Source organism: Aulostomus chinensis, chromosome 22 (genome assembly GCF_037954235.1).
Source record: "Aulostomus chinensis isolate RoL2024-O1b breed Wild chromosome 22, RoL_Achi_v1.0, whole genome shotgun sequence".
NCBI lineage: Eukaryota > Metazoa > Chordata > Actinopteri > Syngnathiformes > Aulostomidae > Aulostomus > Aulostomus chinensis.
Genome location: NC_141341.1, coordinates 17,118,028 through 17,129,033, shown reverse-complemented (window position 1 = coordinate 17,129,033; position 11,006 = coordinate 17,118,028). Strand labels below are relative to the sequence as shown.

The 11,006-nt window shown below is 43.9% G+C and overlaps 1 protein-coding gene across 1 annotated transcript in view; it reads right to left on the bottom strand.

Annotated features, from left to right (window-relative positions):
- Positions 1–347: 347 nt before the first annotated feature.
- trit1 (tRNA isopentenyltransferase 1) overlaps positions 348–11,006 on the bottom strand; it is a 52,046-nt gene continuing 41,387 nt past the window's right edge. Inside the window, exons 9-11 of the mRNA XM_086192673.1 lie at positions 4,265–4,368; positions 2,095–2,212; positions 348–1,993 (exon numbers count right to left, since the gene is read on the bottom strand). Of these exons, the coding sequence (XP_086048799.1) occupies positions 1,773–1,993; positions 2,095–2,212; positions 4,265–4,368 (443 nt within the window). The 3' untranslated portion in view covers positions 348–1,772. The remainder of the gene's footprint in view (positions 1,994–2,094; positions 2,213–4,264; positions 4,369–11,006) is intronic.

Here is an 11,006-nt window from a genome sequence, read left to right as displayed (position 1 = left end):
CCAGTAAGCTTGAGGCCTGACCCAGTTTGTAAATGTGGGACACACACTCTCTCTCACACACACACACACACACACACACATTTCCAACAAATAATATGGTTGGAAATATTTTTAGTCAAGTGGAGGAGGTCAAATGCGTGGGGTCTGTAAACTATACTGAAAACTGAAAGTAAAGAGATGATGGAGTGTTAGCTGGAATGGAGGAAACATTGAAGAGGAAGTAGACATGAGCGGGAGAAGAGGCAGGTGATGAGAGGGAACAGGAGCACCAGAGGACATCTTTGGGTTACTGCCAGATATTGTGTAAGTGGTTTTACAGCGGGCAGGCAGACACACCTTGATTTGAAAGAGCTGCCACACACACACACACACACACACACACACACACACACACACACACACACACACCTGGATAAAACAAAAGAGCTGCAATCACAAAATACACTCGCTCTCCTAACAGGCTGAGCCGGCAGCTTACGGTGGTGTCAGAGGAGCTTCAGCTTCAACACAAGTACCCATTTCTGACAATTACTAAAGTGAAAGAAACCTCTATTTGCCTGACGGTTAAAGACAATTTAGTTATTTTAAAAGGAACAAGTCAACTTTTGGGGAAATAAACCTTCTTCACTCTTCACCCCAGATCCAGCCAAGAAGTTACTGTAGCTACCCCTGTCCCCCGTGTGTGCACAACGGAGCTGAGATCAGCTGACCACTAATGAGCTCAGCACAATGAATTGTAGCGGATGGGAAGTGTTATCATATCTCTGTCTAGAGTCATCATCCAGATAAGGTTCAGGATTTTGAACTGCCCAGACCTGCATGTTAAAAAAAAAGGTTTTCGTCACACGCTGTCGCAAGTCGTGCTTCCTCATAGAGAATTGCTGGGTGTGAATTAACTGAAAGAGTACCGTACTCGACCTGCTCTACTTGAAAATTGCCATAAGATAACTTTTGTGGTGCTATCCAAATAAAATTTACGTGACGTAAGTTGTCAGTCAACAAACTTTCTGTACTGTTCAATGAATCTTTCAGTGTGCAGCGTCAAATCACTGCGCAGTGTTTTTTTTTAAGGACAGTCGTTCCGGTTTTGCATCTAATTCTAAAATAGCATCTCATTTTAAATTGTTATTCATGAAAAATGTTTTGCATGAACTTAATCATCACTTTTGGCTGTGATATACCGAAATATCTCCCATTCACTATCATTCATTGAGCTAAGCTAACAAGTAGTCTCTGTGGGTCTCATCTCCCTAACGCCAAGGAGAGAAAGGGATCTATCGTCTATTCTGGTTTGGAGAGGATGGCAAGTGAGCACATAAGCACAAAAGTTGTTTAGTTTTTTGTTTGGTTTTTTTTTTACTGAGAAAGGCACATCATCTTCCTTGAGCTGAGAAATCCCTTAAATATCTTTTGGTTTTATTGAACATTTTAAAAACCGACTTGACCAAGTTCAAGTACGAGGTGCTTAAGGTAAGCAAAGCTGAAATCCTACATTACTAAAACTTTGCGAATGTCAATAGAAATAACAATGAAAGGCAATCATAATTAAGGCTCATTGGTTCTCTGAAAAAAAAATCTTTGTCAGCAGATCCATCCCGAGAGCCCAACTACATATGCAAAGACAGATGAGGCGCTATTATCTGCTGGTGGGTTGAAACTGTGACAGATTGGAGGATTCAGCAGCAGAAACAGGAAGAACACGTAGATCCATGCGGCTCCACGGGAAAGAAGAAAAGGACTGGAGTTCCAAGTGCAGAGATGATAAATGAGGATTATGAGGTTCTGAGTGTCACAGATTCTTTCTTGTGTGTTGTCCGGGTATCTGGGGAGGACTCCTGAGATGTAGCACTGCTGTCCGTAGCAACAGCAGCACAGGTGTCCTTGGAGGGAGTCGTCTGACTGCCGGAAGCGAGGCGCGGAGACTGGTCGGTGGCACCATCAGACTTCCTCTTCTTCCTCACATGATAGTGATGCTTCTTGGAGTTCAGGTGAGCTGCAGGTAAAGAGGACAGTCACCGCAAGGACAAACTGAAAACTGCTGTACCGTTTATACAGCCTCAGATCTCTTTTTAGCACAAGAAGACACAGCCTCACCTGTCCACTCAATGTCACCAATGATCACTTTGTCACACAGGTCGCAGGTATGGTGGCTCCGCTTGTTTCTCTGCTTGACCTCTTGCGCTTTTAGTGCCGCTATGGTCGGCTCCTCACACTAACATGTATGACACAAAACAGTTTCCAGTCTCAGGTTTTAGAAGTAGTATGTGAAGCCCTTTTTGTCAGCTGGAGAGTCATGCAATTGTAATTTTTACACGTTTAAAAGGCTATGGACATGTATTTTGACTTTACTTACGATTCAAACATCCAAATAGAAAAGGAGACAGTAAACGCCAGACTATAAAACATTACAGCGCAGAGGTTGCTTTCACGCCAGGTTTGGCTCCTTGCACCCTGGTGCTGAGTGAGCTAATGGGTTGCTAATGTTAGCTGCATAGCAAACATATCTAACTACCCAACAGCAGCGGACTAAAATCCCTAACGATGGAAAGCCTAAAAAAGACCCAGTTTAATCCAAAAGAGAATAGATTTGTGCAGTAGTCGTTAAGGCTCCGCCCCCAGAAACTATGCCCTCCAGCAGCATTACGACATTAACTCTTATCTGTCTCAGAATTTGGCTGAAGATGATTGACAAGAGGATGTCAGGATCCTATCGGTTGAAATTGGTAAATAATAGCTTATGGAAGCACACATCATCCTTTATTTAAGAGGAAGGAAAAAATAAAACAAAAGAAATTCAGTAAATTTGAATCTTAGAAAATGTCGACTTATTGTGTCAGTCGAACTAAAATTGGACTGAACTCTGTAAATGTGTTAGTCTCACTGAAATCATACTTTTCAAAGTCTGAGTAAAATTCCTGCTTAATACAGTTGAAAATCAAATGATTTTGGCATGTAAACAGGTTTATAGGCGCCTAATTAGACTGGCACTCCATGCATGTGAAATACACACCGTGGTGTTTAACCTGGAAGTGGAATAGTGAACAGTAACTCAGCTTAACTTTAATGAAAACAATGTATTTGGGGGAATTTTGCAGTGACAAACATTAAGGACATAAACTTTTTCTTTTTTATTCTTTGAATTGACAGGTGTGTTACTTGCTTACTTGTTTACAATGTGATTAAAAAAAAAGGTGAACCAAAGACAGTCTGACTGCCACAAGTTGTGACGGGATGTACCATCTTCCACCAATCCGGAGGTAGATCTACTTCGGTGACCATAAAAATTCGACCCTGTTCATATATCATACACCGGGACAGTGGTAGTAGTCAAATGAAACGGCCCGACTCAGCTGTAACTACAGCTTGACTGCACTGACAGCCATATTCTTTTGAAAAGATGCACATTGTGGAAAAACATGAATAGAAAGTCAAGAAGGATTCTTAAGTCACAGCCAAAATCCTCGGTTCAACAGTAAGACTGTGGTTCATGTTCTCTTTTGCCACGATTCAGGGACTTCTTGAAATTAAGTTCAGTAATCATCATGTTTCATGATGTATCAATACAGTTAAGGTCTTATTAGGCACAAAAAACACTTTGTTAAGTTTAGGATACAATCCTGGTGAGGACTGAAGTGAGTTTGATATTTTTTAATCCACAGAAACCACAGGACATCGCCTGATGTTGCTGAAGCGTGTCCACCACTGAAAAGGATCCCAACTGATTTTCATTGGCATCGTTTCAGTGGTAGTCGGTGCCACCACCATCTAAAGCCGTGTTTATAGGTCATGCTCGATTTCACAGGTTTTCTGTGAGGTTGTCTGAAAAACTGCAGGTCAGCGGGGGAACGAAGAAGGAGAAAATATATTAGCGCGCGCGTGCACACACGCACAGACAAAAGAGAGTCACTTAGGGAAGAGGTAAGCATGAAAGAATAAGCAAAGTGCTAATGAAATATGCAGAGATAAACAACAAAATAAAGAAGCACTGAATTCAGAGAGAAAACAACTAACTGGAAATGAAATGAAGGAAAAAGTCACGTTGGAAAAGAAAACCAAGACAAGGATAGCAGCGGAAAAGCAGCAAGAAATCAAGACAACACAGACAGGGACCAAATGGGATATGGGGACCAAATGGCAATAAATGAGGTGACTGAAGTGATGGAGAGAAGAACAAAACCCAACTGATGTAGGAAATGGGGTGACATCAAAGGACAAAGGAAGAAAAAGTGAGCACAGATAGAAGTGAAGACAGAAGAGGCCCCACCTTACAGAGGCTGTCCAGTATCTGCAGTGCAGGGTTCAGCACCGTCTCCTCCCACCTCGACACATCCGTCACATCCAGGCCATACACTGCTGGTGTGTTGTCTCCTGGTCACACACACACACACGCACGCGCACACACATGCACGCGCACACACACACACACACACACGCACACACACGCACGCACACGCATGCATGCACCAAATAAATACAAAAGAAATAGCACACATTATGCTTTTAAAAGGCCAACACAGGTGAACAAGTGTAATAAAGCCTTTAAAGAGTTTCACATAATCATGCAGCACACTGATCAATCTCACATTTTAAGTCTTATTAAAAAGAACTACATCACATCCATCACAGTGACACTGATGTGAGTTATTACTTAAATGCTGTGCTATAAATATAAAACTTAAAATGTGTGTGTAGCCAATTAAGCTCCATCTGTGCCAAAAATGGACCAATACAGTTCACTGGGAAATTTACAGGAGCAGTGACGCGCCGCTGCCGCACCCTGAAGCTCTGTCAACCTGCTGACTCACACCGGCTCGATAATGTCTCTCCTTCCTCCCACCCCTCTCCCTTCCTCGCCATCAGTCTCGCGTTCACTCACTCTCTCATTCTCGTTTTCTCTCTAACTGCTCCACCCCCGTGTTTCTATTTTGCACAAGTCAGCAGTCTCTGGGCCAGGCCTCAGCACCAAACAACATTGCCACGCTGCTGCCCCTCTCGTCTGTCCGTGCATCTAGTGCCCACCCCGAGCCACTGCCACAGGACATGAAGGTGCATCTATGATAAATTCATTACAATCAGAGGAGAAAGTCTATACATTCTGTGATGTGAAATATTAAGAGAGAAGACCCTTTGACAGAGTTAAAAGTGCTTTCAGAGGAGACAAAAAGCTGCAGCAGGTTTTGCATTTAATATCTAAGTGTGACCGCACACACACTCGTGTAAATGAATCCCATTAACCTGTAAGGCACGATTAGCCAACTCAATTATGGCCTAATCCTTTACACACACACACACACACACACACACACGCACACGCACACACACACACACAGGAGGGTAGTGTCGAGGGCAGCAGACAGCATATAGAGAGGAGTCACCGACTCTTCTGGGGACTGTCTGGAACGCTGTTATTACAGAGGAATATGAAATCACCTCCTCATCTACCTGTGCTGCTACCGATGCCAGAGGAACGGGTGTGTTTTCTGAGAAGGGATGAGAACAAAGCGGGTCTTCACACAGCCACACCCAAGAACTATCAAACATAAGCCCCCCCATGTGCATTATAGGTTTAACATGCTTAAAAAAGCTGTTTTCTGGTGCGTCACACGCCATGGAAAACAGTGAATACAGTTTAGTAGGTAGAAGTAATCATGGCGTTTCAGTGGTAACTGTTTTCTATCTTCAGCTCCAGTCTGTTTTTCACCTGAATGATGTAAGAATGCTGCATACGGGTACGCACATGGTGCAGCCATCTATTGTGTTGCCTACTAAGATGGGGGCTGCTGGTTCAATTCTCCGTGTCTTCAGGTACGTGTCTTGGTCAATCCGTTAGCACCTCCTGTGATCACTCAGGGAGACTGTCCAGGGGAGAGCAGAACACCGCATGATCCTACTGCTCGTAACTCCTAGTGAAACTCATCGATGAAAAGATGTGGCTGTTGACTTCACATGTGATGGATGAGGGGCGGAACAACAACCAGGACAGCCTGGTAGGGTGAAATGGCGATGTGCACTTGGGTAGAAAAATATGGAAAAAGACCAACACAAGCAGGCTGAAAAATTATTTTGCATTCATTCAGGTTTTGTATACAAATCAATGCTGATTGGAGCAGGTCGATCAATAGCCCTGTATTTGATCCAGGAATCCTTTCCCATTGCAGATAGAATCCAGATGTTAAACAGGTGTTAGTGGGTGTTTTAGCTGGTTACAAAGATGCTCTACATGTTAGGGTGAAACCTTCATATCTGTCTGGTAAATCTGAATCTATAGTTTGCTGACAGTGACTTAAGCTTTGCATCAAGACCGATAATAAGAATGAAAACAAGAACAAAAAATAAAAACAGCACATGGGTGTTAAGGTGGAGGTTATGAGCCAGCCCGTTTCTTGCCAGGAAACAAGCAGACGATAGGAAGCCAAGAAATAGTCAGGCTAATTTCAGGTTGTTTTTTTTTTTTTTTATATATTTCATTTATAAGGCAACTAAGCTAACCTGCAGGCTCCGGTTTCAAATGATTGTCAGCTTTTCTTTTTCAAAACATTTGAACAACAAAACTGTTTTTTTTGGGTCCAAACCACTGAAATTGTTTCATTCTGGTCCAAAAACGTATTGCTGGCATAATTGCCAGATTGAACTTGATTCATTCATTTCACGTCAGGGCCAGCTGTGCTTCTCCCAACAAAAGGGTGACGAGGTGAGATCAACACAATTATTCTTCGTACTGTTGCACCTGCATCTCTTGGCTTCACAGTGTGCATGTGTGTGTTTTTATCTGTGTTTATACAGTAGCTTCATCCGTTAGGGTGTGTCCTTTTAAAAAGTGTCTGTTAATCAAAGCCTCAGGTTTCACTGGTGCAGTTACTGTATGTCACAGGGGAAGTCTGTTTTTTGTGTTGGTGGCACAATAGCAGGCAGGTGGTGGCAGCAAGCGTCACCTGGCTTACCTGTAACAGATGCAGAGCTGGAACGCGCCCTTAGGTGCTCTAATAAACACTCCTGTGTGCTGGTTCTGAGCAGTCAAGTAGCTCTTTAATCTCTCAACATCCTCAGTTCCCCTTTCGCCCTCACCAAGCTCCCACTGGGCAGAGTGGTGGGGTGGGTTGCCAGATGCTGGACGAAACCCCGACCCCTCTCCACTGTCTTTCTTAAGGATCGGGTGAAATCTAACTCTGCTAATCCATTTGGGGGGGCTAATAAGAAATGCTGAAGGGACAAAGAGCAGGGTGGTCAAAGTGTGGGCACACAGACAGACTAACACACACACACACACACACACACACGCGCGCAGAGCATAAATTGTGAGTGTTGCCTTTCAGGCGACACAGGGGAGACGGCTCTGCCAACACGAAAGACCATCTCCTTTCACTGGGCAGCTGCTCGCCTCTGTTCTATGTGTGTGTGTGTGTGTGTGTGTGTGTGTGTGTGTGTGTGTGCGTGTGTGTGTGTGTGTGTGTGTGTGTGTGTGTGTGTGTGTGTGTGCGTGTGTGTGTGCGTGTGTGTGTGTGTGCGCACGCGCACGCGTGTAGAAACAGTCCACCTGTTGCAACAAATGAGCCGGGAGACATTTGTTGAGTTCTCCTCATGTTTGCCGAGCGAGGATGTTCTCTCTCTCTGCTATAAAAACTCCACCATCAGGCACAGTGCGGCATCCACCAGCCCAGCTGTGCTTCTCTGGCCATCATCCATGCTGGAACATGACAGCTGCCACCATTCAGCCGACTTCCTCTTTGCTATAGTTCCTCTCCCTAACATTCTGTTATTTATGGTTCTAATTTATAGGGCAGGTAATGACCAAATAAAGGATCAAAACAATTTGGAATAATCAACAAGTGGCAAGTTACAACCAAAATCATCACATCATTGCTTGAAATGTCACTCTGCCCTTGCTCCCTACTTACTAGTTTCTTTTCCTCAATTCCAGCTCTATCAGTTAAAGCTCTGTAAGGGGTCTTTTGCTCCATGTCAAAACCATCTTGCCCCCCACAGGTTTCCTGCCTGTATCTATGTCAACTGCCTAATTATGGTTTCAAACACCAGCTACAATTAATGTTCTTTCCCTTTACTGCACTGGCATGGATATAATTGTACAAGTGGGTGGAAAAACAGCCTCGATCTCCTTCCTCTCAACAGTGAAGATGACAGAGAGGTCTCCGCGGCAACAAGAGCTTGGCTTCATCGCCACGAGAGGGAGGTTGCATTTGTGTATGTGCGTTCACAAAAGCGTGACACTCACTAGAAGACGAGGGTGTAAACTCACCCCACACCTGTTGCCCCAGCTGGATCAGATTACTTCCACTCCATCCGTGTATGTGTGTGTGTGTGTGTGTGTGTCCCTTCATCATCCCTCCCTCCATACTCAGGACTCAAAGATACCTACACCTCTGTTACTTAACACTCATGAGGCTGCTTTCAAACTACACTGGCATATCCTGGTTACAGGTGTGTGTGTGTGTGTGTGTGTGTGTGTGTGTGTGTGTGTGTGTGTACAAGACTCAGAGGAATTACAAATGAAAACACTTGCTGCATAAGCTGACAGCTATTACAATAAATAGAACTCAAATTAGAATTCATATGTAATTACATCCTCTCATCCAATATTCCCTTATAACCACATACATACCCTATGTGCATAAACCAACATAAACTCAATTAAGCATGTGTTAATCTGAGCTTGGGTGTAAATCTCCATAGCAATCAGAGCTCTCAAGAATCACAAATGTTTCTGAGGCATATATAAAATAAAGAACTGCTCACCTCCGAGTTATACTAAACACTTGGACTATAAAACCGGCTTGAACATGGGACTTTGACGCATGTGACGCCACCTCTTTCTGCATATTTACATGTGTGGCTCACAGTCAGGTACCTTCTATAACCTTCGTCATTGTGTTCGCCTGGCCGAGGCCCGCTGTCATTCTCAATTCATCTCCACTTTGACCCACTAGTCTCTGGATGCTTGCATAGCCCCCCTGACCCTGCTGAGTCTGTGTGGTCGGGTCGGGGCAAATTCCCGGCAGCTCTGTAATGCTTCAAGAGATTAGCCTGCTCAGCTGAGGCCTGCCAGCATCTGTGTGTGTGTGTGTGTGTGTGTGTGTGTGTGTGTGTGTGTGTGTCGGGGGGGGGGGGGGCCTCAGACAAAACAGAAAAGAGGTCAGCAGTCACAACAAGACCGGGGGATGAAAAGAGACACTGCAGGACAGTTAAAGTGGCATAAATGGGATTAAAGAGCAAAATAAGGAAAACTGTGGACGGGTTGGTGAATACTCCAAGGTCCCAGCACAGACAATCCTGAAACAGATATGTGGGATTACGATGTGCAAACATAAACAAAACCTGGAAAAGGAAACGTGTCACCAAAGGCTGTTACCTGATACTTTTTTTTAACAATTTACCCATATTAGTAAATTAAATGAGATTTCAGGTACACACCATCCGTGTGAGCCCCCTGCAGATTGCTACCATTTAAAAGAAATTACTTTAAAAAGATAAGTGACTTTATGAAAGCTGTAAGAGGCCGGGGCTCCTTGCCTTGAATTGCCAAAGTGTGATGTGTTTCCCAAACTCTTTACAACAGTTTGGGTAAATAAAAAAGCATCATTCGGACAAAAAAATTAAATACTGAAAAAGAAAAAAAAATCAGAGAATTAAGTTGGCCCCTATCAGATCATGCAAACGCAACAAGAGTAACAGACAGAAACTTTCAGAGAGCTTTGGAGTTTTAGCATGTACAGACACAAGTTTCAAACTTCAGAAAGTTCATCTCATCTGCTCCAGACTTGTTCTGAAACGAGCCCGTCAAGTCTTATGTGGACTGTCACAAGGCAACACAAGTACGCAGCCTTCAACTCATATACGTGTAAAAATGTGGACAACATCAGACCAATCACTGCATATGTGCAGGCTCATTCACAGATAGACACACGACGATGATGAAGACCATATTATTATTCTGAGTTCTTAGAAGAATTCCCTGACTTTCTGTCAAACTTGGCATTGAATTCAGACAAAGTCATGAAGGTAGGTGACTTTAACATCCATGTGGACGTCGCTGATGATTGTCTGGCCACTGCGTTTAAGTCGCTTCTTGATTCTGTTGGCTTCTGTCAGAGGGTAAACAAACCCACTCACACTTTTAATACCATCCTTGATTTAGTACTCACATATGGAATAGAAGCTGACCAAATCACAGTTCTTCCTCAGAACCCCGTCTTCTCTGATCACTCCTTAATTACATTTGAATTTACTTTAACAAATTATATCCTACCTGGGAAACAAATCCCACTTCAGTAGATGTCTGACACTGCTGTTTCTAGATTTAAGGAGCTTATTCCAGCAGAGCTTGCTGCCACATCTTGTAGTCATATAATGGGCAGTTATGCTGATTTCACCCCCTCGCAGGTAGACTATCTTGTGGACAGCACTGCAGCAGCACTCCTTGGGACACTTGATGCCGTAGCTCCCCTGAAGAAGAATGTTATCAACCACAAAAGAATAGTTCCCTGGTACAGCCCAAAGCTGCGGGTCTTGAAACAGAAGACCAGACAACTGGAAAGGAAGACATATTCCAGCCAGCATCAGGAAGTCCGCCAAGCCTGGAAGGAGAGTTTATTAACATATAAAAAAGAACTCCGTAATGCTAGAAGCGCTTACTACTCATCCCTAATAGAAAAGAATAAGAACAACCCCAGGTTCCTCTTCGACACCATGGGCAGGCTCACGAAGAACCATAGTGCTGTTGAGCCATGCATCCCCCCAACTCTCAGCAGTAACGACTTCCTATCTTTCTTTACTGAAAAGATTGTGAATATTACAACAAAGATTGCCAGTAATGGAGGACAGACTACAGTTCCCATAGAAGCACCTCCCAGACTTGGTGCATACTTGGACAGCTTCTCCCCCATCGACCTGTCAGACTTAACTTCTGCAGTCACTTCCTCCAAGTCAGCCGCTTGTCTGCTGGATCCCATCCCAACAAGCCTCCTTAAGGACGCCTTCCCTCTAGTCAACGC